The 26,683-nt window shown below is 40.8% G+C and overlaps 2 protein-coding genes across 10 annotated transcripts in view; one reads left to right on the top strand and one right to left on the bottom strand.

The window, feature by feature from the left end:
* PCYT1B (phosphate cytidylyltransferase 1B, choline) overlaps positions 1-26,683 on the bottom strand; it is a 137,461-nt gene that overhangs the window by 38,294 nt on the left and 72,484 nt on the right. For all 9 annotated transcript variants that reach the window (XM_005673506.4, XM_085006791.1, XM_021080540.2 and 6 more), the window contains 2 exons: positions 6,534-6,685; positions 3,974-4,052 (listed from right to left, as the gene is read on the bottom strand). In XM_005673506.4, coding sequence (XP_005673563.1) covers positions 3,974-4,052; positions 6,534-6,685 — 231 coding nt within the window. The remainder of the gene's footprint in view (positions 1-3,973; positions 4,053-6,533; positions 6,686-26,683) is intronic.
* Positions 12,685-14,259, top strand: LOC102167889 (E3 ubiquitin-protein ligase RNF168). The gene is given in 3 exon segments (XM_021080156.2): positions 12,685-13,840; positions 13,843-13,936; positions 13,938-14,259. Coding segments are annotated over 3 exon segments (1,557 nt in total). The 5' UTR covers positions 12,685-12,699.

A 26,683-nucleotide genomic window follows, 5' to 3' on the forward strand; every position in this document is an offset into this window, starting at 1 on the left:
AATCCAAATGGATATAGCCTGGGGAGGCTGGGTATTTCAAAAATCCCAGCAATGACTGTTTTGATTCTTAGGTGATTATTTGAAACCCTGTGACACTGACTGAAAACCTCAGCTCAGGAAAATGACAAGTGTTGGGTATAGCAGAGACTATTTTTCCATTACATGTTTGCCCAAGAGAGCACCTTTAATTTGTGAGTTCTTGCCTATTATCGGGTAGAGCAAGAAAAATGCAAATTCACAGAAATAATTTCGAAGATCTTTCATTCAGATCACAGTCATTTTTGAAACAAGTCAAATAGAGAGCCCCTCCATCTTCCACTGAGATTTTCTTGGGCAGTGAGGCTAAGATGGTTTGCGGTAATTTAGTATGTTATCAGCATCTCCTTCAATAAAAAGGCATGTGAAGGACTCAGAGGCCAAGATACCAATGGAAAGCAAATTAAGATGGATACAAAAATCCATATCACTCAGGCCAAAATATCATCCTTGCATCTAAATAATATGAACAATTCCACAAGACAGAAGTGTGGGCTTAAATTACCTAGGTAAATGGCTCCATTCTCCATACATGACAGAAGGCGTCCATCTTAAGCTGCCTCCCCATTGTACTCTATAAAAGCACTCTCTTATTCAGCCAACACTTAAGGAGCACCACAAATGCACCAGGACTGTGCTGGGGATGCAAAGATGGATGTAATATGGCCTGTGGCACTTCACTCTAGCTAGAGACAGACAGACAGACAGACAGACAGGCAGGCAGGCAGACACACACACACACACACAATCAGGATGCCAAGAGAAGGGAACTGAAAAGGAGGTCCATGTGCAAACAATGTCTGCATCTGAGGAGGGTAGGAAGTGTGCTGAATCATGTCCCATGGAAAGAAGGCATGTCTGGATGTCTGGGCTGGCTTCTCAGCTGGGCCAAAGAAGCTCAGAGGAAGGGCATTCTAAACTCAGAGAACAGCTGGAGCAAAGGTACTAAGCAGGGGCATGCCTGGGAACCAGGATGGACTCCATGTGCCTGGAGTGTAGGGCGTATGGAAGGTAGAGCACAGAGCCGAGGCTGGCAAGACAGGAGGCTGGGCAGGGCCAAGGGAGAGAAACCTGGTGGCAAAACCCTGGTGTACTCAGCGAGACCAGTGGAAAATGAGAAGGTCCAAGTAGTGTCCCAGAAATAGAAGCAAAGACAAGAGCGTCTAAGAAAGGTCGTTATGCCCAGAGAAGGACTGAACTAAGGCCGCTGGCTTGGGTGGTCCGAAGGGCATCTGAGAGGTGCGGGAGGTGGGACAGAAGTCAGAGTGCAGATGGCCAAGGAATGACAGCTGCCGTGAAGAGGAGGCCTGAGCAAGGATATGAGTGGTGGAGGGTCGAGATAGAGGGCAAAAGGAAGGATTTGGGTTTGTTTTCGTAGTCTTCCACATGTATGTAAGAAACTACTGAAGAGTGAGGACCTCAGATCACAAAAGAAGAAGAATGAAAGAAAACATGCTCCAGGGAAGGGAGAAGGTAGGTTCAGAAAAAGAGCCTGGGACAGAAAACGTACCCTTCTTCCCCAGGATGCAGGATAGGAGGCAAGGCTGCAAGGCTGCAAGGAGTCATGAGCAAATCAAGGCAGGAAGGGGAAAAAGAGGAGGTAAGTGTTACCAAGGAGCACTGAGAATCCTACGAGGCTAGAAACCACAGACCTGCTATGAAACCCCAATAGCGACTTCCGTTGAGTCAGAGCAGCATAGGAGTAGGAAGAGTACCTGATGAAGGAATTAACTCTGGGGATCCCACAATGGAAGGAAAACCCCTCTTTTCAGCCCCCCAATAAGTCCCTGGGGATGACCTGAACAGAAATGCTTAGTGACAAATGAGATGACTTCCAAAGCTCAGCCACTATGTCTGCCTTCCACGACTTCGGTTAATAGTTTCAGGCAGCAAACAGTTTACCTGATTCCACAAGTATCTATCCATTTTTTGTTCTGCCTCTGCATGTGGTACCTGAGGATATTATTATCATGTGACAGGATGACACATGGAAGGACTGGGCTCTGGAGACAAGGAGTCCAGATCATTAATTAGCAAGTTATCTGTCTTCTTCTAGAAGGAACTTTCTTGGAAGCATAATGTAATTTCATTGTTAATGAGGAAAATGGCTGCCCTTTAAACAACAGGGTCTGGGAGGAGAAGGATAAATTAGGAGGTTGAGATTAACATATACATATTACTATATACAAAATAGGTAAACAACAAGGACCTACTGGGAACCAACAAGGGAACTATATTCAATATCTTGTAATAACCTGTAATAGAAAATAATCTGAAAAATAATATACCTATGTATACATAGTTGAATCACTTTGTTGCATACCAGAAACTAACACAGCATGGTAAATCAACTATACTTCGATAAAAGAAATAAACAACAAGGTCATGTGGTTTTAGGTCCTGCGAGGAACTCTAAAATCGAGCCTCAAACTGGAAGTTGAGTACTTTGGTACTCAGGTTAATTTCTCCATAAATACCTTGTCAGTTGCATCGTTTGAAGGGCTTAATCTCTAGAATATACAAGCAACTTATACAACTCAACAGCAAAAAAGCCAATCAAGCAATGGAAAAATGGGCAAAAGACCTGAATAGACATTTCTCCAAGGAAGATATACAGATGCCGACAAGCACATGAAAAAATGCTCAACATCCCTGATTATAACAGAAATGCAAATCAAAACTACCATGAGATACCACCTCACACTAGTGAGAATGGCCATCATTCATAAGTCCACAAATAACAAATGCTGGAGGGGGTGTGGAGAAAAGGGAGCCCTCCTGCACTGTTGGTGGGAATGTAAGCTGGTACAACCACTATGGAGAACAGTACCTTAGAAATCTATACATAGAACTACCATATGATCCAACAATCCCACTCTTGGGCATATATCCGGACAAAATTTTCCTTAAAAAAGACATGCACCCGCATGTTCATTACAACACTATTCATAGTAGTCAAGACATGGAAACAACCCAAATGTCCATTGACAGACAATTGGATTAGGAAGAAGTGGTATATATACACAATGGAATACTACTCAGCCATAAAAAAGAACGACATAATGCCATAATGCCATTTGCAGGAACTAGAGACTCTCATATTGAGTGAAGTAAGTCAAAAAGAGAAAGACTGGAGTTCCCGTCGTGGCTCAGTGGTTAACGAATCCGACTAGGAACCATGAGGTCGTGGGTTCGATCCCTGGCCTTGCTCAGTGGGTTAAGGATCTGGTGTTGCTGTGAGCTGTGGTGTAGGTCACAGACTCAGCTCAGATCCCGAGTTGCTGTGGCTGTGGCGTAGGCCGGCGGCTATAGCTCTGATTAGACCCCTAGTCTGGGAACCTCCATATGCTGCAGGTGCGGACCTAGAAAAATATAGAAAGACCAAAAAAAAAAAAAAAAAAAGAGAGAGAGAGAGAAAGACAAATACCATATGATATCACTCATATCTGGTATCTAATATATACAGCACAAACGAACCTTTCCAAAGAAAAGAAAATCATGGACTTGGAGAATAGACTTGTGGCTGCCCGGGGGGAGGGGGAGGGAGTGGGAGGGATTGGGAGCTTGGGGTTAACGGATGCAAACTATGGCTCTGAGAATGGATTAACAATGAGATCCTGCTGTGCAGCACTGAGAACTTACAATGGAGCACAACAATGGGAGAAAAAATTATGTACAGTGGAGGAAAAAAGTGTGCTGGAGGAAATAACAATAAAAAGTAAATTTAAAATAATAATAATAATTTCTCCATAAATAGCTACCTAGCATCTGTACCATGGCTGAACCTTAGCACATGTCAACAGAGGCTTGAAGAGGCTACTTGGGAGACATCTGAAATTCCAATGCCTCATGTATACACCACACACCCAGGGTATGTCTCTTATTACACCTGATTGTCATGCTGCAGGGGACAGCTGAGCACAAGAGAACCCCTCACCTGCTTCCTTTATATGCTTGTAAACGTCATCAGAGCCAGCAGAGGAGTACGGGATGTCATCATGGGCCACAAAGTCAATCTGTTGAAGAGAGAGAAGAGTGACATCACCCCTGGGAAGGATGTGCATGTCTGTGATTTGAAATAGATACCTTTTGCCACAAAGCAATTGTGATAAAGCAGTTGAAATCAGCTGTTTACAATGGAGGCTTGAATCCTTGACCAAAAGGTATTTCCAAGTGTCTCTATTTCCATGAGCTGATGGGAACTAGATTGGTTTCTCTCCTCTGCTGGTCCCTCTTCCTTCTCATACCTCTAGCAGTGGATCTTCTTGGCCTTCTGTCCTTCTGCCTCTAAAACTTCTCCTTCAGAGAATTCATTCCTTTTCAGATTTTAATCACCCCTACTATGAAGAACCAAAATCCTCATTTCCTGTCCTACTGATGGCAATAGGCCTTCCCTCGCCTTTAGGTCACATTTTATGTTGTGGAACCGAATTCACGTCTCTCTTCTCATTTGATTCAGACAACCACCTTGCGAGGCAGGGAGGGCAAGTATTATTTTAGGTGAGGTATAAGGCTGCTGAAACTATAAAACTTGTCAAATTTACCCAAAATTTCTCTTTCACCACCCTTGCTATCACTTTAAAAACCTGTCGGGAATTTACTTCCTCCTGAAAACTGCTGCCCCTTCCAATGGCGCCTCCATTTTCTCAGGTTACCTAGGCTCCCAACACCTTAGAATCAGCCTTTTTTCTGATTTCCTTCACTCGCCATAGCACAGAGGTCACAAGTCCCATTTGTGTGTGTGTGTGTGTGTGTACACACGAGTGCATACACCCATCACTTCCTCTCCATTGCCTATTCCAAATCCAGGGCTCCGTCACCTGGATTATTAATAACAACTTGTATCCAACTTTCCTTACTGTAGGCTCTTTCCTCTCCAAGCCATCCCTGTTACATGGTGGGTGGACCTCTTAAATACTGAATTTTCTTCTTGTCATCCTTGTGCCTGCTGCTCTTCACTAGTTCCTTGTTTCCTACCACATCAAGTTAAAAACCCCTTGCCTCGCTTTCACACCCCTTTATAACTACACTGAGAGGTAGTTTAGAATAGCAGTTCAATTTTCCTGGGTATGGATTCCTACCCCACCACTTATTAGCTATAGAACTCAGAAATTAAGTCATAAGGATTAAATCACGATTGCTGCTAATGCCATTTTGAACTAGGTAATTCTTTGCTGGAAGGGGAGTGTCTGTCCTGTGCCTTGTAGGATACTTGTAGCACCCCTGGCCTTGGCCCACTAGATGCCAGTAGAACCCCTTTGTGACAGCCAAAAGTGTTTACAGACATTGTTAAATGTTCCTTGGCGGCAAACTTGCCCCCACTTGAGAATCACTGGATTAAATAATATAATTGCATAAAGATGCTAAAATAATAACTGGTACACAGCAAATACTTCAGAAACGTTGTTCTCATTACTTCTATCCTTAGCACTCAAACTCAGTTGCTCATCCTCATCAATGTATAACAACAAAAATGTCTCACGGTAGCCATGAGATTGAATGTGATTCAGTAAGAGCACAGCACTTAGCACAGGGCTGGGCACATGGTAAGTACCCAATAAATGGCAGCCATCACTATCATGATTAGAATCACCATAATGCTTCCCACAAGTTGAAGATTCAATAGATGCCTAGTAAAAATGTGTTCATGATTGCTGGAAGTAAATCATATTGTAGTTTTTCCTTTCTCTTTTTACTCTTGCTGGGAAATTGTCTCCTCTGCTATTACCCATGCACATTTATCAGCGTTCTCTATTCTCTACTGCATCGTGAATTTAAAAATAGAAAAGAAAACTTTTAGAACAGCTTAATCTTATTTTTTTTGTACTGCTTATGAAAGGAAAGAATAGCTCCTAATGTGGGGCTGGTAGGGAGATACCAAGCGCATAATTTGATGCAGATCAAAAGAATTTCTCATGTTTTCAACTAATAAAAATCTTCTATCAGTAGGAGTCTCAGGGTCACAAAATCATCGATATAAAGTTCTTTCCTCAAAGGCTGAGTCCTGCCCTTCTGGATAAAATGTGTGGTCATTCATTCCATGAAAAATGATGCCTATGAATCTATAAGCATCGATAATGATGATGGTGGTGACTTTTTGGAAGCTCTTGCTATGGGCCAGCCAGTGTTCCGAGGGGGGTCTTACTGGATGATCTCATTAGATCCTCCAAACAGCCCAGTGGGGAAGGCACCCATGGTACCCATTTTACAGTTCAGGTAAGTGAGTTCAATATCTTGCTCAAGGTCCCGCAGTTAAGAAGGGACAGAAGCCACAGGGGGACCTGAGTGGTCTAGCTCCAGAGTGCCCCCTGAGGAAGTGGGAGGCTACCAGACTCCATGCCTGGGCACAAGACAGCTGCTATATCCGGTGATGCCACATGACAGTACCTGAAGTTACCTCTTTCAGGAAGTGGAAGTCTCTGGACTTTCTGGATGTCAGCCGTAGGAGCAGACAACTCCCTAACTTGGCTACTTAGAGAACATGGCAGAGCAAGTACCTTGTGTTTTTCCAGGAACTCTGGCGTGAGTGTCCAGGGAGCATCTCTGATGACTTCATCCACGTAGCGACAGTGTCTCAGAGCTTCGTATCTCTCTGCTTCATTCATCACGGTGAAACCTTTGAATTTGTGAGTGAGGTCGTCACTGCAAACTGAAGCAGGCAAATGCATTAAATGATGTTCACTGGCCCAGGCCCTGATTACAGCTTTCCCACTACAGACACGGCTTCTTCAGCAAGACAAAGAGCTCAGCCTCACTAGGTGCGTGGCATAATCAAATCCAGTTTATTATTTTTTTTTAATGGGAACAAAGGATCAGGGAAGCAAATCAAGCTCAAATCCACTGGCAATTGAGAATTTCATTTTAGTGCTAATTACAGCTGCAGTCTCCATTGTGGCTTTTATTAAAATTATCCTCCACACTACCTAGTGTGGCGTTCACATCTCTTTATTTCCTTAGCCTACCCTTCGGTGAAAATTACCACTCAGAGATAAAATGACCAAATGAACAGAGCAAGGAGAGCAAGGAGAGGGACCAAGAGGCCTGAATTGTAGAAGGCTTGAACAAGTGGTTCCAATTCCTTTACTAGATCATTGTGCTTAGTAACCAAAGTATGATTCATGCACATACACATACACACATGCACACACTTCTGTTCCCCGGATCGAGGTCCAGTCACTACACACCAGGCCACACAATCAAGAGGATAAAGTCACAAAATTGAAGATCTGATCTAGCAGAGTTCCTGCTTCCCACACCCCATCTTTTCTAGGTTTCGAGCTCCTGAATCCTCCAGTGGGGATGGTAATACCCTCCGTTATCACCCCGGAAAGCATTTTTTGAGGATTTCCATAGAAGTGCTTTAAAATAAAGTGAGCTTGGGATGGAAATGCTATAAAATTTGGTTGTGATGATCATTGTACAACTATAAATGTAATAAAATTCATTGAGTAATAAAAAATAAAATAAAGGGAGCAATAAGTATTATTCCTCATCATTTCCAGTATATATTTTTGTTGGCAAGAGCAGCTTTTCTACTTGTCAGGAGGAGAGGCCACTGTGGGTACATCTCTGTTCACCAATATCCCTGTCCAGCTCTTACTGCAGCCCATCAGACTACACTGACTGCTCCTGAAGATGAAGTGGTTTTCCTTTCAGGTATTAGGTACATACAATAACCTTACACATTTTAAGTGAATGACATATGTTTTTAAAACAAAAATACGGTCATTTTCTTGGAAACAAATCATGACCCACAAACAGAACCAAATCTGGCCACAGAGTAAGTACAGTCACATTCAGCATCTTTGGAAACCCTCCTTCTGCAGCCCTCACACTTAGCACCCGAACCATCAGCAAAACTGCACCAGAAGCCACGTTCTTCTCATCTCCTTTGCCACTCCCTTCCCAGCCCATTCACCAGCCCTACCCTAGGTTACCACGGAGGCCTACTAACTAGTCTCTGAACTCCAGCCCCCGCCCCGCCCCCAATAGCCTGTTCTCATCCACCAAAAGGATCCCATTAAAACCTGTCAGATTTCAGCAACCCCAGGATCCAAACCCTTCCCATCTCCCTCAGAGTACAAGCCAAACTCCTCCAGCAGTCTACACACTCCTACAAGATCCACACCTCCCTCCACTCCCACCTTGCCTCTCTGAATCCATCTCCTGTCGTGTCCCAGCTCCTGGCCTCCTTGCCATTTCCTGAAGCCAACAAGAACCCTCCTACTCAGGTCAGGGCTTTGCGCTACCTGTTCCCCACACCTGGACCACCTGTGCTCCAAATATCCACAGGGCTCACCCGCTCTCCTCCCTCCAGGCTTCCCCAGACACCTTATTCTCTTTTGGAGTCTGCCCCCACCACTGGCAGGTCCCGTCCCCTCCCGACTTGACTCCTTGCTATGGCACCCATCGTTGTTTAATTGTCTCATTTGTTTACTGTTGGTGTTTCTCTATTAAAATACTAGCTTGCTCAGGACAGGGACTTTTTTCTGTTTCTTTTTCTGAAGGCCCATAATAGGCTCTAAACAAATATTTGTTGAGTGAACTAACAGTGCTTGATACATATAGATGCTCAATAAAGTTTTCCTAAGATTTTAAAAAATGTTATTGGAGTGTAGGTAGCTTACAATGTTGTGTTGGCTTCAAGCGTACAGCAAAGTGAATCAGTTATATACATATCTATCTCCATTCTTTTTCAGATTATTTTCTCATATAGGTTATTAAAGAATATTGAGTAGAGTTCTCTGTGCTATACCGTAGGTCCTTGCTACTTATCTATTTAAAATAACTATCTCTAGTTACATTTCAACACACATACAAATAAGAGACTAGTGTGTCTCCTGATACACACGTATATGTCAATATATCTTCTATACATCCTGTAATGTTGTATAGACATATATAGAAATACAACATAGAAAATATTGTACTGGTTTACATCATCAAAATACCAACCACGTGACTGGCTCAAAAACCTTGATAAGTAACAGAATCAGCTAAGGGGCTTGTGAAAGATGCCCAGGCCCCACTCCAAGATTTTGATTCAGTGGGTGCTATAGTCAAAGTTCATATGTTAAAACTTTAACTCCCAAAGGTAATGATATTAGGAGGTGGGTCTCTGGAAGATACTTACTAGGTCATGAGGGTGGAACCCTCATGCAAGGGATTAGCACCTTACGAAGGAGGCCCCAGAGGAAGTTCCCATTGTAGCTCAGTGGTAATGAACCTGACTAGTATCCATGAGGATGCGGATTCGATCTCTGGCCAAGCTCAGTGGGTTAAGGATCTGGTGTTGCCATGAGCTGTGGTGTAGGTCGCAGACACGGCTTGGATCTGGCATTTCTATGGCTATGGTGTAGGCCAGCAGCTGTAGCTCCAATTTGACCCCTAGCCTGGGAACTTCCATAGGCAGCAGGTGTGAATCTAAAAAGCAAAAAATAAATAAGTAAAAAATAAAAGAATAAAGGAGGCCCTGGAGAACTCCCTAGCCCCTTTCACCATGTAAGATAACGGCGAGAAGAGGCAAGCTATGAATCAGGAAGCGGGCCCTCACCAGAAGGAATCCATGTTCATACTTTGATCTTAGACTTCTCAGTCTCCAGAATGGTGAGAAATAAACTCCTGTTGTTTTTGAGCTACCCAGTCTGTGGTACCTTGTTATAGCAGCCCAAACAGACTAAGACAATGGTTCTGGAGTGGGGCCTGGGTAGGTCTACTTTGGACAAGTTTCAAGAATGAGTCTGAGGCATACAGCATTTGAAAGCCCCTGAAGCACATTATGAACATCTTGAGTAAAGAACCGAGCCTGTGTTTGAATCACCCATCATGCCCAGTTGGGGGCGTGGGTGGTAGGGCCATAATGACTATGTTATGTATTGATTCACTGACTGCACTGGGTTTTAACTCCATAAATAGGAATTATTTATGGGCCAAGCTGTACAATTTAAAAATTGAGCCACAGCTTTTTAACTGTTCTTAAAAGACTTTATATTTTTAAAAGACTACAGGACCCTATTAAAACACTAACTCGGAGTTCCCGTTGTGTCTCAGTGGTTAACGAATCTGACTAGGAACCACGAGGTTGCGGGTTCGGTCCCTGCCCTTGCTCAGTGGGTTAAGGATCCGGCGTTGCCATGAGCTGTGGTGTAGGTTGCAGACACGGCTCGGATCCTGTGTTGCTGTGGCTCTGGTGTAGGCTGGTGGCTACAGCTCCAACTCGACCTCTAGCCCAGGAAACTCCATATGCCGCAGGAGCAGCCCAAGAAATGGCAAAAAGACAACAACAACAACAGCAAAAAACCCCACTAACTCAAGAATTGTATTAAGCAAAAATGGATTTCGGACCCATCAATTTTCCATTTTAAACAGAAAACTAGGCTGAGCCACACTCTCCCCCCACCCCGACATGGCTTTTGAACTTGCACTTGAGCAATTTGGTATAACTTTGAGATGAACGAGATCATGGCCTCCTGACAGAGCACAGAGAAAACAAACAACCTGTTTATGCCAATACGGGGTCCTATTTGCATATCCCAGGAGTGACCTCAAGAAGCAGATGAACAGGCTGACCAGTTATTGTCTAAACATTAATTACGCCCAAAGCAGCACTGTTATTCTCGAGTCTTGGCAAATGCACCCTGACAACCAGATGGAGAACTCAGAACAATGGCATTCAGTGGATGACTACATTGAGCTATCTGGGAGCTCCCGCTGTAGCTAACCTGTACTGGCATCTCACTGTGCTCAAAATGAAATATTATTAATACCCCCACAGGAGAAAAAACAGAACATAAATTCTGGAGCCCAACAAACTTGAGTTCTAATCCCAGCTCGGCCACATATTCCTGAGCAAGTTACTCTAACCCTCTGCTGTCTGTCTTTAAACCATGGCAATATTTAGAAAACTAAATTTGATCATATGTGGGAGCAGGGGTTCATGCTCAGTCACATTTGCCATTTACAAATAGCAGTAGTAGTCTAGGACTGTTTGTGGAGCTATTTATTCATTTGTGTTTGGGGTTCTGTCTCTTCCCTGCCCCCACTCCACACAGGTGCCCAACTTCTTGGTACAAACTCCCCCACAGAAGCTGTGAAGTCCAAGCTGCTGGTAGACAGCCTGTCTTTCTGGCTGCCGTTTTCCCAATGCCAGAGCTCCCTGGGAGAATTCTCTAAGGAAGAAGACAGAAGATTCCTTCAAAGGAGGACGAGGTCAAAAATCTGAGGATTCCACCAGCAGCAGAGCCTCAGGAGAGACTAGGACACTGGGGTTTCACCTGAGCACAGATTGCTGGGGCCTCACCTCCCACAGACACAGTGGGACTGCTCCTTCCTAGTAATTTTGTGCACTCAGACGATGAGGGCAGTGCAAAAATGGTGCTGGGCTGGAGACTGGAAGCCCTTCTCCTGTTCTTGTAAATGTTTTGCAATCTTATTTGACTCTGGGGAGGTGAAGAGACCCCAACGAAGGCTGAGATTGAATTTCCCACTAGTCAGGCAAAATAGAGCCTTAGGGGAATATTAATTTCAGTTAAAATACAATCGAGCATAAATCCCCATTTACAGGGTAATATTTATGTCTACTATATAAGAATAGTATTTCTATTACTGTTTTTTTTTTTATTCCCCTCCTGTGAGGCAAAACTGGGTATGTGGTGACTTGTATCCTTAAAAAATTTTTTCTAGGAAAAAACAATCTCTAATGTAAATTTTAATTTCTTTTCTGTTTTTTAAATGATATGAGCTTTTAAATTAAAATGGAGGGGAAAAGGGCTTTATAACTGGATAGTTTCAACTCACTAAAATAATACCCACGGAGTAGGCTTACATAAACAGTGTTCAAATTACTATTGACTACATGCTTAAAAATTAAAAGTGCAGGTATTATAATCATAGTACAAAATCATGGTAGTTTGTGGTATCTATTCCTGCCCAAGGTTGTGCTCCAGTGAGCACAGTTTCTGGTCTTTGAATAGATTATTTCTGCCAAATACCAAGTATTTCAACTGGACCTGTTTGTGCACTTGCCCCCACCAGAGTGGTTTCATGCACAAAGCCCTCGCTCCACACAAGGGAATTCCCACAACAAATCTGCCTGCAGACGTAAGGGGTCCACAGTTAATAGAGCAGTTTCTTTCAACTCACTGAAGGCATTTTATTTGCTAAATACACACCTCATATTAACAGCCAGCCTTTCAGCCAACCAACACAGAATACCTATTTTAAAGAGCTCCCAAACTTTCCTCACTACAACATTGTCCGCCATGAAGTTATTTTGTAAAACTCGAGAAATATAGTCTAAGGCAATGGTCTTCAAATTAGGGTACACATACCCCTGGGGATACACAAATGCCTTTCAAGAGGTACCCAGAGGTTGCCACAGCACCGCCACCAAGGTTAGGCTTTTGAGCTGACCGAGGAAAGGGAGGGGCGGGTTCAGAGCACCCGGAAGTGCTCAGTGTGCAGCCCCCACTCCGGAAGTCCCGCTCCTGCTTCCGGGCGTCTGGGCAGAGCAACGTTCTTCCTCGAGAGGTGGTTAGACGGTTGGGCACTTCTGTGTTCTAGCTGCCTGGAGCTACCTGCCTCTGCGGTCTTGGCTGCTGGAAGCTACTACAGGAGCATCCTCCCCTGGTGTTGATGTTGGATATACCTTATTAGGATATTAAAATGGCTGCACTATCCCAAGGAAGGAAAGACGCCATCCCTTCCTTGTCAGAATGCCAGTGCCAGATCTGTATGGAAATCCTACTTGAGCCTGTGACGCTCCCTTGTAACCATACACTCTGTAAACCGTGCTTCCAGTCAACTGTCGAAAATTCAAATTTGTGCTGTCCCTTTTGTCGCCACCGCCTCTCTACATGGACCCGATACCATACCCGAAGAAATTCTCTTGTCAATATGAAACTGTGGGAGATAATTCAAAGATATTATCCAGAGGAATGCAAGCGTAGAGCTTCTGGGCAACAATCGGAGGAAATTGTTGATCACTATCGACCAGTTCACCTAGTAAGTAAACCAGGGGAATTACGAAGAGAATATGAAGAGGAGGTAAGCAAGGCAGAGGCAGAGCGACGAGCCAATGAGGAAGAAGAAAACAAAGCCAGTGAAGAATATATACAGAAGTTACTGGCAGAGGAGGAAGAAGAAGAAAAACAACAGGCAGAAAAAAGGAAAAGAGAGATGGAAGAGCAAGTGAAAAGCGATGAAGAGCTGGCAAGAAAGCTAAGTCTTCAAATTAATCATTTGTCTGAGGGACGTGTCTTGGCATTAAGTTCCCAAAAATCTGATCTAGTCACAACAAAGTCGCAAAAGAAAAGTAGGAACAAGCAAACAAACACTGGAGATACTCAGAAGTATTTGTCACCTAAATCTCAACTTGGGTCAGCATCACAGTCTCAAGTTGTACAAGACGACAGGAAAAATTCCATGTCTAAGGAAACTGACAACAGTGAGGTGAAGAGCCCTATATGGCAAAGCACAGAAATTAAGGAAGATATGCTAACATTTTCTCCACAGATATGCCTTGAAGATCAAGAACAAAGTGCAATATCTTCAGCAGAGTCACTTATGCCTCAGTTGGGTGCCAGTAGTAGAGAATGTTGCCTTAAAGGAAAAATCAAAACAAGACCCAAAACTCATGAAAAAGAGTAATGTGTCATAAATCATGAGGGACCTAAAACCAGAGTTCCCTACTCTGAAGAAGCTGCAGTTAAGCCTGGTGGCAGAACAGAGACTGGGTGCACTGTCTCAGATATGACACCAATAACTAGAAATAACACAGTGGAGAAGAAAACGAAGTCTCACCTACTGACCAAAAAGATAGCTCCAAAAGAAAAAAGAAAACAGGAATCTTTGAAGCAGTCAGGGACCCATACTTTTCTGCAAAAAGAAGAAAAATGACTCCCAGTTTCCTCAGATAAAGAGGAAACAGAAATAAACTTTACTCAAAAACTGATAGATAAGAAACATCTACTTTTTGAGAGACATTTACAAGAAGAACAGGATTGGTTATTAGCATAACAGCTTCAGAAAGAGGTGGACCAAGAACACATGTGGCCAAACAGGCAAAAAGGATCCTCAGATGAATATCAGTTACATGCTACGTCCTCACCTCCAGACAAATTACTAAATGGACAGAGGAAGATTTCCAGATAAGAATTTCAAAAGACAAAAACTGATCTAGAGCATCCAGAACCTCAGAGACACTCAAAAAATGAAAACTGGTAAACTTTTAAGATTTTTATTTTCTCTATTATAGGTAATTTACAATGTTCTGTCAATTTTGGCTGTACAGCAAAGTGACCCAGCCATACATATATGTGTACATGTACATTCTTTTTCTCATGTTACCTTCCATCATGTTCCACAACGTGTGACTACATATAGTTCCCTGTGCTATACAGCAGGATCTCATTGCTTATCCACTCCAAATGCAATAGTTTGCGTCTACTAACCCCAAACTCCCAGTCCCTCCCCCTCCCTCCCCCTCGCCCTTGGCAACCACAAGTCTGTTCTCCAAGTCCATGAGCTTGTTTCTTTTCTGTAGGTAGGTTCATTTGTGCTGTATATTAGATTACAGATATAAGTGATACCATGTGGTATTTGTCTTTCTCTGACTTACTTCACTCAGTATGAGAGTCTCTAGTTCCATCCATGTTACTGCAAGTGGCATTATTTTTTCTTTTTTATGATTGAGTAGTATTCCACTGTGTATATATACCACATCTTCTTAATCCATTTATCTGTCAATGGACATTTAGGTTGTTTCCATGTCTTGGCTATTGTGAATAGTGCTACTATGAACATAGGGGTGCATGTATCTTTTTCAGTGAAAGTTTTATCCAGATATATGCCCAGGAGTGGGATTGCTGGGTCATATGCTACTTCTATATTTAGTTTTCTGAGGTATCTCCATACTGTTTTCCACAGTGGTTGTACTGAGAAAATTGGCAAGCTTCTTTAAAGATCCAGTTGAAATGTTCAGTTAATGTAAGAAAGATACCAAATTCTATTAGAGATAATTGTAATGTACCTAAAACCACTCATTCCCTACAGCCTAGTAAGTCACAGAAAAGTATTTTTCAGATGTTTCAGAGATACGCAAATTAATGCATGGGTAAAGGTGAGTGTTTTATAATCTAGTAAAGCTGGATTGTGAAGCTCTCTATCACAGATTCTTTATAAACTTTTCATACTGCTCTGTGGACACGTTCACTGTCCTTAATTAAAGGACTATGCGATGTACAAATATGTCTGTGCCAAACTCAGTCATAAGCAAGAGGCCCAATCCTTTCCTTTTTTAGTAACTGCAATGTACTAAGTTGACAGATCTAATGGATATAAAAATGCCTTGGTCAGGGAGTTCCCTGATGGAATAGCAGTTAAGGATTTGGCATTGTCACTGCTGTGGTGGGGGTTTGATGACTGGTCGGGAACTTCTGCATGCTGTAGGTGTGGCCCCCAAGAAAGAAAAAACAAACTTATTTTAAAAAATGCCTTGGCCAACTCCCAAGAAATCTTAATTTCCATGTGTTTCCCAAAAGTGCATATTTAATGGCCTTTGCTCACCATTTTGTCCTGACTAGTAAAGCAACATTATAATATACCAAGTGGGGAGTTCCCGTTGTGGCACAGTGGTTAACGAATCCGACTAGGAACCATGAGGTTGCGGGTTCGATCCCTGCCCTTGCTCAGTGGGTTAACGATCCGGCGTTGCCGTGAGCTGTGGTGTAGGTTGCAGACATGGCTGGGATCCTGCATTGCTGTGGCTCTGGTGTAGGCTGGCGGCTACAGCTCCGATTCGACCCTTAGCCTGGGAGGCCGCGAGAGAGGCCCAAGAAATAGCAAAAAGACAAAAAAACCCCACAAAATTCCATTATAGATTATAAATTCCATTTATAGATTATTTTATCCCATTTCATCTTCTAAAAGTTTATCATTTTCTACCCCCTGCTAACTAAAAATAAAATATCTATGCCAAATTACTGTTTGGTAGTATATGCCCTTTTCTTTAAGGGAAAATCAATTTTATTCACCAGATTCTCTCTTGGAGACCATGTTGTATGCATTTGGAGGAATTATTCTGATTTGCATCATAGGTTGAGGATTAGATAGGACATACTTTGAGGAGAAAGATGATTCATCGATGAACTTGTATAAAGTATTTAACTGATAGTCTTTTCTTAAAAAATAGTGTCAACCAGTTAAAATTCACCTTTCCAACAATTTCCAAGTACAGTACAATACTGTCAACCACAAGCATGTTGATGTGTAACAGATCCCCAGAACGTCCCTATCCTACGTGACTGAAACTGTGTGCTCACAAGGTATAAGCAGCAACTCTCCACTTCCCCTCCCTCTAGTCTCTAACTGAATGTCTGTTTGGGTTTTTTTGTTTTGTTTTATTTTTTGGGTTTGGGGCTTTTTATTTTTTAAATTTTGCAGGAGCATAGCTGACTTGCAAAGTTGTATTAATTTCAGGTGTACAGCAAAGTAAATCAGTTATGCATATACATTTATCCATTCCTTTTCAGATTCTTTTCCCATATAGGTTATTACACACTACTGAGTAAATTTCACTGTGCTATACAGCAGTAGGTCCTTGTTACCCATCTAGTCTATATATAGCAGTGTGTGTGTGTATATATCCCAACTCCCTAATTTATCCCTCCCCACCTGCACGTTTCCCCTTTGGTAACCATAAGTTTGGTTTAGAAATCTTTGAGTCTGTTTCTGTTTTGTAAGTTCTATTGTATTATTTTTATTAGATTCTACATATTGGTGATCTCATATGATATTTGTCTTTCTCTGTCTGACTTACCTCACTTAGTATAATTCCTAGGTCTATCCATGTTGCTGCAAATTGCCTTATTTCATGCCTTTTTCTTAACAATATGTGCTCTTTTCTTTCCTTAAATACATAGGAAAAGTATAACCAAGCTATCTAATAAAGATAATTAAGATTTTTCTGATTTTCATATTTGATTTTATTTATTCTCCAAAGCCAAACACCAATATTTAGAGAAGGAATGTTTTTTTAAAAGTCATACTCCTCTTCTTATAAGTATAATTTATTCATAAATTACATTGTATTCCTGTAAATTAAGGACATTGTTTTTGTAACTTTTTGTCTTGTTTCTAACTTGTTATAATATATAAATTATATATTACAATTTGTGTTTGTGTTGTCTTGTTTCTAACTTGTTATATCTACATCATTTTAGTCTTGACTGATTCTTTTTTATACATTGGATTCCATAATTTATTTCCCAGTGGTTTTTATAAAGCTTATTGAAATATATTAATATATTTGAATTGAAAAGACTTTTTCTTAGTTCCCAGATTTTTAGTAGGTTTGACAATGAGGACTGGCTTTGTCAATTGGATTAGATGGTGTTTTCAGCAAATCTGATAAACTGAAATTGCAGTCTCAAAGGGTTTTTTTTAAGTTTTAGGCAAATGATAAATGCATTTTTTAAATTATTGAATTGGCAATATTATAATTAACAATATTTCATATTCCCCAACCTTTATCAGTATATCTGGTTGAATAGGTTGATTTTAGGGAAAAGAGTATGGATTATAATTGAGTGACTTTTAAGTCTTGATAAAGCCTTTGTGTTTTACCTCCAAAAAGGGAGAAAGTAAATTATTCTAACAGCTTGGAAACAAATATTTTGGCAGGTCAGATTATTTCTAATCAATTTATAACAGTAAATTTGAAAAAAGGTCCTAAAATAAATTGTCACTTCATAGATCATTGCAATTATTTTGGTGACAGTAAGTTATTTTGTGGTATTTGGCAAATAACTCAGGAGTTCAAAAACTGACTGGCATCACTATAACAAATGTTTTCCATTTCCATCTAAGTACTTGTGTGAACAAAATATTTCAGCACTTACTTTTGTAACAAAGAAAAATAGGAATAAAATCAATGTTAAACCCTGTCTCATTCTAGCAGTAATATGTTCATTTACAAAAATATTCACCTACCAGTTCATCTTACTCATCTCATTTAAATGTTAGAGAATACCTAGCAGGATAAATACCAAAGGAAAAAAATCTCAAAAGAAGCCAAGGGTAAAAACAAAAAACAAAAACTTTACCTATAGAGGAGCAAGGATAAAAATTACGTTGGACTTCTCCATAGAAACAATGCAAGTAAGAAGTGAATGGAGTGAAATATTTACAATGTTGGGAGAAAAAACCCCATCAACCTAAAATTTTATACACTACACAATTATCCTTTATAAGGGAGGGGGAAATAAAGACTTCCTCAGACAAACAAAAATTGACAGAATTGTTTCCAGTAGACCTACTTTGCAAGAAATGTTTTGTGTTTGTGTTTGTTTGCTTTTTAGGGCCATACCTGTGGCATATGGAAGTTCCCAGGCTAGGGGTCGAATAGAAGCTACAGCTGCCAGCCTATGCCACAGCCACAGCAATGCAGGATCTGAGCCACATCACAGCTCATGGCAACACCAGATCCTTAACCCATGAGCAGGAACAGTGATGGAACCCACATCCTTATGGATACTACTTGGATTCATTTCCACGCACCACAACAGGAATGCCCACAAGAAATGTTTTAAAATGTTCTTCAGAAAGAAGGAAAATTATGTAGTTCAGAAATTCAGATCTAAATTTTAAAAAGGAAGAGCATTAGAAATAAGTGAAGATAAAAACAAAAACTTTTATCTTTCTTTTTTTTTTTTTTTTTTTTTTTTTGTCTTTTGTCTTTTGTTGTTGTTGTTGCTATTTCTTGGGCTGCTCCTGCGGCATATGGAGGTTCCCAGGCTAGGGGTCCAATCGGAGCTGTAGCCACCGGCCTACGCCAGAGCCACAGCAACGCAGGATCCGAGCCGCGTCTGCAACCTACACCACAGCTCACGGCAACACCGGATCGTTAACCCACTGAGCAAGGGCAGGGACCGAACCCGCAACCTCATGGTTCCTAGTCGGATTCGTTAACCACTGCGCCATGACGGGAACTCCAAAAACTTTTATCTTTCTTACTCTTAATTGATCTAAGAGATTACGGTATGTGTTCAAAATAATAATAGCAACAATATACTCAATTTTGTGTGTCTGTGTGTGTGTGTGTGTGTGTGTGTGTGTGTGTGTGTGTGTGTGTGCACTCAACAGCACCAACAGTAGAATACATATTTTCTCAAGCTCACGTGGAGCATTCACCAAGATATACCACATTCTGGACCATTAAACCCACCTTAACAAATTTAAAAGAACAGAAATCATACAATGCTTACTCTCAGATCACAATGCAATTAAAGTAGGAATCAACAAAAGAAAAAGAGCTGGAAAATCCCAAAATAACTGGAGATTAAACAACACATTGCTAAGTAACACATGGATCAAAGAATAAATCAAGAAATTTTTTTAAAAAATTTTATGTCTTTGCTTTTTAGGGCTGCATCTGTGGCATATGGAAGATCCCAGGCTAGGGGTCAAATCAGAGCTGTAGTTGCTGGCCTATACCACAACCACAGCAACACAGGACCCAAGCCACATGTGTGACTTACACCACAGCTCATAGCAGTGCTGGATCCTTAACCCACTGAGTGAGGCTAGGGATTGAACCCACATCCTTATCGACAAAAGTTGGGTTCATAACCCAATGAGCCACAACAGGAACTCCCAAGAAACATTTTTTAATTAAAAAAAATATATATTTTTACTATTTTGAACTAAAAATGAAAACACAACTTATCAAAACTTGTGCATTGCAATGAAAACACTGTTTAGAGGGCAATTTATAGCAATGAATGTATATATTTTAAAAATCTAAAATCAATAATCTAAGCTTCCTTCTTAGAAAACTAGAAAAAAAGAGCAAATTCAATCTAAAGTAAGCAAAACAAAATAAATAATAAAAAACCAGAGCCAAAACCAATGAAAGTAAAAATAGGAATGAAGAAAGTCAACAAAAACAAAAGCTAGTTCTTTAAAAGATCAATAAAATTGATCAGGCTCTAGCCAAGCTAACAAAGAAAAAAAAAAAAGAGAAAAGATACAGATGACTAATATCAGACATGAAAAAGAAGATTTTACTAGAGATCTCATGGAAATTAAAAGGATAACAAACGATATATGAGCAACCCTGTGCCCACAAATGTGCTAACATAGAGGAAAATGACCAATTCCTTGAAAGACACAAGCTGCCACAACTCACACTGGAGGAAATAAACAATCTTTTTTCTTTTTACGGCCATACCTGCAGCATAGGGAAGTTCCCAGGCCAGAGGGCAAATGGAAGCTGTAGCTGCAGGCCTACACCACACCCACAGCAACACTGGATCTGAGCTGCATCTGCAACCTATGCCACAGCTTGTGGCAACACCAGAGACTTAAACCCACTGAGTGAGGCCAGGGATCTAACCCACATCTTTGCAGATACCATGTTGCGTTCTTAACCCACTGAGCCACAACAGTAACTCTAAAATAGACAATCTGAATAAGTCTGTATCTATTAAAGAAATTCAATTAATATTTAATAACCTTCCAAAAGAAAAGCACCAGGCTCAGATGGGTTCACTGGTGAATTCTACCAAGCATTTAAGGATGAAACTATATCAATTCTCCACAATCTCTTCTAGAAGATAGAAGGAGAGGGAATGCCACCTAAGGGAATGTCTAATTCTGTGAGGCCAGCAATATCCTAATACCAAAACCAAACACCTTACAAGAAAGGAAAACCAGACAATTATGTCTTATGAATGTAGATACAAAACCCTTTAATAAAATGTCCAACAGTGTATAAAAATAAGTATATGCCATAACCAAGTGGGATTTATCACAGGTAAACAGATTCGCAGATATGGGAAACAAACCAGTGGTTACCAGTGGAGAGTGGCAAGGGGAGAGGGGCAAGATAGAGGTAGGGGATTAAGAGGTACAAACCAGTATGTATAAAATAAATAAGCTATGAGGATATATTGCACAACATAGGGAATAAAGTGAATGTTTCATAATAACTCTAAAGGGGTATAACCTTCAAAAATTGTGAATCACTATATGGTGTTATCTGTAACTTATATAATACTGTACATCAAATATATGCCAATTTAAAAAATCCAAAAAGTAAAACATCATCAATTAATGTAATCCATCATATCAACAGGCAAAGAAGAAAAATCACATGATCATATCAGTAGATGTAGAAAAAGCATTTGATAAAATCCAGTACCCATTCATGATAAAAAAAAAAAAACCTCTCAGCAAACTAGAAATAAAAGAGAGCTCCTCAGCTTGATAAAGACTATCTACAAAAAACCTATACTAACGTCCTACTCAATGGTGAGAAACTTGAAGTTTCCCCACTAAAATCATGAATGAGGCAAGGATATCCCTTCTCACCACTGCTTTTTAACATAGTACTGGAAATCCTAGCTAGTTCAGTAACACAAACAAAGGAAATAAAAGGGATACAGATGGAGCAGGAAGGAATAAAACTGTTTTTGTTCATAGATGACATGATTGTCTATGTAGAAAATTTTAAAGAATCCACAATCCCAAAAACCTCCTAGAACTAATAAGAAATTATAGGAATGTTGCAGGATACAAGGTTAATTAATATACAAAAGTCAATCACTTTCTTATATACTAGCACTGAACAAATGGACTTTCAAATTAAAAACACATTACTGTTTACATTAGCAACCTCAACAAATAAAATACTTAGGTATAAATTCAACAAAGTGTGTAGAATATCTAGATGAGGAAAATGATAAAACTCTGGTGAAAGACATCAAGGAATGAAAGAAATGGAAATATATTTCATGTTCATGGATAGGAAGACTCAATACTGTCAAGATGTTTTTTTCTTCCCAACTTGATCTCTAGATGCAAAGTAATCCTAACCCAAATACCAGCAAATTATTTTGTGGCTAATGATAAACGGATAATAAAGTTTATTTGGAGAGGCAAAAGACCCAGAATAGCCAAATCAATATTGGAAGAAAAGAACAAAGTCTGGCAGTATCTAACTTCAACACTTACTATAAATCTACAGTAGGAGTTTCCATTGTGGTGCAGTGGGTTAAGGATCTGAGTTGCTGCAGCTGTGGCTTTGGTCACAGATGAGGTTTGGATTTGATCCCTGGCCTGGGAACTTCCATATACCTCTAGTGTGGCCGAAAAAGGACCAAAAAAAATTTTTTTACAATAAACAAGAAGGTGTGGTATTTGTCAAAGAATGGACAAAGAGATCAATGGAGTGGAAGAGAGAGCCCAGAGATAGATCCATATAAATATAACTGATTTTCAACAAAGGAGCAAAGGTAATGCAGTGGAGCAAAGATAATCCTTTCAACAAATGGTACTGTAACAACTGGACAAACACATGCAAAAAAGGAATCTAAACACAGATTTTATACCCCTTACAAAAATTAGCTCAAAATGGATCATAGATCAAAATGTAGAATACAGAAATATAAAACTTGTAGAAGGTAACATGTGAGAAAACCTAGATGACCTTAGGTATGGCAGTGGCTTTTTATTTTTTTATTTTTATTTTTTGTCTTTTTGCCTTTTCCAGGGCAGCTCCCACGCATATGGAGGTTCCCAGGCGAGGGGTCGAATCGGAGCTGTAGCCCCTGGCCTGCACCAGAGCCACAGCAACGCGGGATCCGAGTCGCATCTGCGACCTACACCACGGTTCATAGCAACGCCAGATCCTCAACCCACTGAGCAAGGCCAGGGATCAAACCCACAACCTCATGGTTCCTAGTCGGATTTGTTAACCACTGCGCCATGACAGAAATTCTGGCAGTGGCTTTTTATTTTTTTATTTTTTTTATTTTTTTTGTCTTTTGTTGTTGTTGTTGCTATTTCTTGGGCCGCTCCCGTGGCATATGGAGGTTCCCAGGCTAGGGGTTGAATTGGAGCTGTAGCCACCGGCCTACGCCAGAGCCACAGCAACGCGGGATCCGAGCCGCGTCTGCAACCTACACCACAGCTCACGGCAACGCCGGATCGTTAACCCACTGAGCAAGGGCAGGGACCGAACCCGCAACCTCATGGTTCCTAGTCGGATTCGTTAACCACTGCGCCACGAAGGGAACTCCTGGCAGTGGCTTTTTAGATACAACATCAAAGATACAATTGAAGTTCCCGTCTAGGAGCCTGATAAAGAGTATGTGAAATTGGGAGTTCCCGTCGTGGCACAGTGGTTAACGAATCCGACTAGGAACCATGAGGTTGCGGGTTCGGTCCCTGCCCTTGCTCAGTGGGTTGGCGATCCGGCGTTGCCGTGAGCTGTGGTGTAGGTAATAGACGTGGCTCGGATCTGGTGTTGCTGTGACTCTGGCGTAGGCCGGGGGCTACAGCTCCAATTCGACCCCTCGCCTGGGAACCTCCATATGCCACCGGAGCGGCCCAAGAAATAGCAAAAAGACAAAAAGACAAAAAAAAAAAAAAAAGATACAATTGATAAGCTGGAATTCATTAAAATTAAAAATTTCTGCTCTGCAAAAAACAATGTCAATGGATTGAAAAGAAAAATCACAGACTGGGAGAAAATCCTTGAAAAAACACAACTAATAGAGGCCTGTTATCCAAACTCATAAAACTCAACAATAAGAAAATGAACATCCTGGTGAAAACAGACAAATGATCTGAACAGACACCTCACCAAAGAAGATATACAGATGTTAAATAAGCATATGAAAAGATGTTCAATACCCTATGTTATCAGGAAATTGCAAAATAAAACAATGAGATACCACTACAAGCTAATTAGAATGACCGAAATACAGAACACTGACAATACCAAATGATGGCGAGGATTTGGAGAAACAGGAATTCTCACTCATTGCTGGTGGGAATACAAACTGGTACCGCTACTTTGGAAGACAGTTTGGCAGTTTCTAACAAAGCAAAACATACTCTTAACATATGATCGCAATCATACTCACTAGTATTTACCAAAATGAACTGAAAACTTACGTCCATAGAAAAACATGCACATAGATGTTTACAGCAGCTTTATTCATAACTGCCAAAACCTAGATGCAACCAAGATGTCGTTCAGAAGGTGAATGGGTAAATCAACTGTGGTACCTCCAGACAATGGAATATTACCCAGTGCTAAAAAGAAATGAGTCAACAAGCCATGAAAAGACACAGAGAAACCTTAAATGCATTTTACTAGGAGTAAGAAGTCAATCTGAAAAAGGCACATACTTTACGATTCCAATTATATGACATTCTGGAAGAGGCAAAACCAGAGACACTTTCCAGGGGTTCGGTGAGAGGACAGATGGATAGGCAGAGCACAGAGGCATTTAAGGGCTCACTGCAACTGTTCTGTACAATACTACAATCATGGACATATGTCTTTATACATTTGTCTAAACCCACAGTATATAAAATACCAAAAGTGAACTCTCATGTATTCAACTGTGGACTTTGGGTGACAATAATGTGTCACTGTAGGTTCATGGACGGTATCGAACTTACCACTCTGGTGGGGGATGTTAATAATGGGGGAGGCTGTGCATGAGTGGGTAAATGGGAATCTTTGTCTTTTCTGCTCAATTTTGCAGTGAATGTAAAACTTGCCAGAAAAATTCAGTTAATTGATTTTTGGAAAAGGTAATATTTATAATATTCCAGAAATCATATCTTTTACAACTATTTAAACTTAGGATACCAAATTTTAGGTATCAACTTAAACATTTTTAAGGACATATACAGTTTTTCAACATTCTTTTAAGGATTGTGGGGAACAAAACATGAAGACTCTTAGTCTAAGACAATGATTTTCAACAAAGGCATCATCATGCCCTAGGAAGCAGTTCTGGAAACTTGTGGACATATTCAGTTGTCACTATTATTGGAAGCAGCAACTGGCATTTAGTGGGCAAGGTACCAACAATGCCAAACATCTTGCTATGTTTGGGGCAGCCCCACGTGAGAATTTTCTCACATCCTGCAAGATTTCTGAATGTCTCTACATAATTATTTGAAATTATTTGGATCTAGCCCCTAACTCTGTTTTACGAATAATTGCCAAGTATTTCTGGCACAGCTGTGATAAATGCTGAATTTTAGAGGAAGGCAACCACTATATACATCAAAGAAATATAGGCTTATGCACAGTTTTACAAAATGCATTGATCATAGCAATGCCACTCATGGGATGTGAGCTCCAATGTCTTACACACAGGAGGTTTGAGATTCTGTCTAAAAGACTAGGAATCAAATACACTACATTAGTGGAGACACATGAAATACAAGCTTATACAATTTTATTAACAGGGTGGTCTAAAAATATTTCAGAGTATTGCCAATTATTTTAAGTAGAATAATAATAAATCAGTGGACAAAAGAACATGTTGAAATTATTATTGCTTATGCTGCTTGTAGGTTTTCACTCTTACTCTGGCACTGTCCCCAGAAGGCTACATACCACATTTTTACAGCTTCATTTCTCATCCACATTGTAGTCCCTGTCATCTGTCAAAAGATACGGTCTCACAGTTCCTGTCGTGGTGCAGCAGGAACAAATTCGACTAAGAACCATGAGGTTGTGGGTTGGATCCCTGGCCTCGCTCAGTGGGTTAAGGATCCGGTGTTGCCATGAGCTGCAGCTCAGATCCCTCATAGCTGTGGCTGTGGCGTGGGCCAGCAGCTGTAGCTCCGATTAGACCCCTAGCCTGGGAATCTCCATATCCACGGGTGTGGCCCTAAAAAGCCAAAAAAAAAAAAAAAAAAAAAGATACGGTCTCCATGATGGTCTTAGTAGTTTAACATGCCTTTGGCTTCCACAGAAAATCCATGTGATAGCCATGGAGGGGGCATCTACATTTCTTTGTCAATCTACTAGAGAGGACATGGTTCACTGGATTACTCGATGCTGCTTAGGCAACAACCCTCAGAAACATCCCAGAATTCAGGGTGGGAAGAACTAGTTCTCCACCATGGAGCAGCATCAACTCTAGCATTTGAGTGTTAGGGAACGACTGGGTGGCTCCTTTTGCCATGACTGCTAAGAGGTTTAGGATTTCTTGAATCATAGCAATATTTTTTGCATCCACCTCCCAGAGTGATGAAAATAAAAATAAAAATAAACAAACAGGATATAATTAAAGGCTGTTGCACAAGGAAATCATAAAAAAGACAACCCACAGGAGAAAATCTTTGCAAATGAAGCAACCAACAAGGGATTAATCTCTAAAATATATAAACATCTCACTCAACTTTATATCGAAAAAACCCAACCCAATCAAAAAATGGTCAGAGTATCTAAATAGAAATTTCTCTAAAGAAGACAGATGGCCCAAAAGTACATGAAAAGAGGCTCAACATCACTAATCATTAGGAAAATGCAAATCAAAACTTACAATGAGGTATCACTTCACACCAAAAAGTATGGCCATAATTAAATGATCTACAAACAAATGCTGGAGAGGGTATGGAGAAAAGGGAAGCCTCCTACACTGCCGGTGGGAATGTAGGTTGGTGCAAGCAGTGTGGAGGTTCCTTTAAAAACTAAATATAGAACTACCGTATGAGGATCTGGCATTGTCTCTGAGGTGGCACAGGTTCAATCCTCAGCCTGGCACAATGGGCTAAGTATCTGGCATTGCCACAGCTACAGTGTAGGTTGCAGCTGCAGCTCAGATTTGATCCC

This window comes from Sus scrofa, chromosome X (assembly GCF_054392235.1).
Source record: "Sus scrofa isolate SSC_HxYL_T2T_F1_AM1 chromosome X, Sscrofa_HxYL_maternal_Yorkshire_Landrace_v2.0, whole genome shotgun sequence".
NCBI lineage: Eukaryota > Metazoa > Chordata > Mammalia > Artiodactyla > Suidae > Sus > Sus scrofa.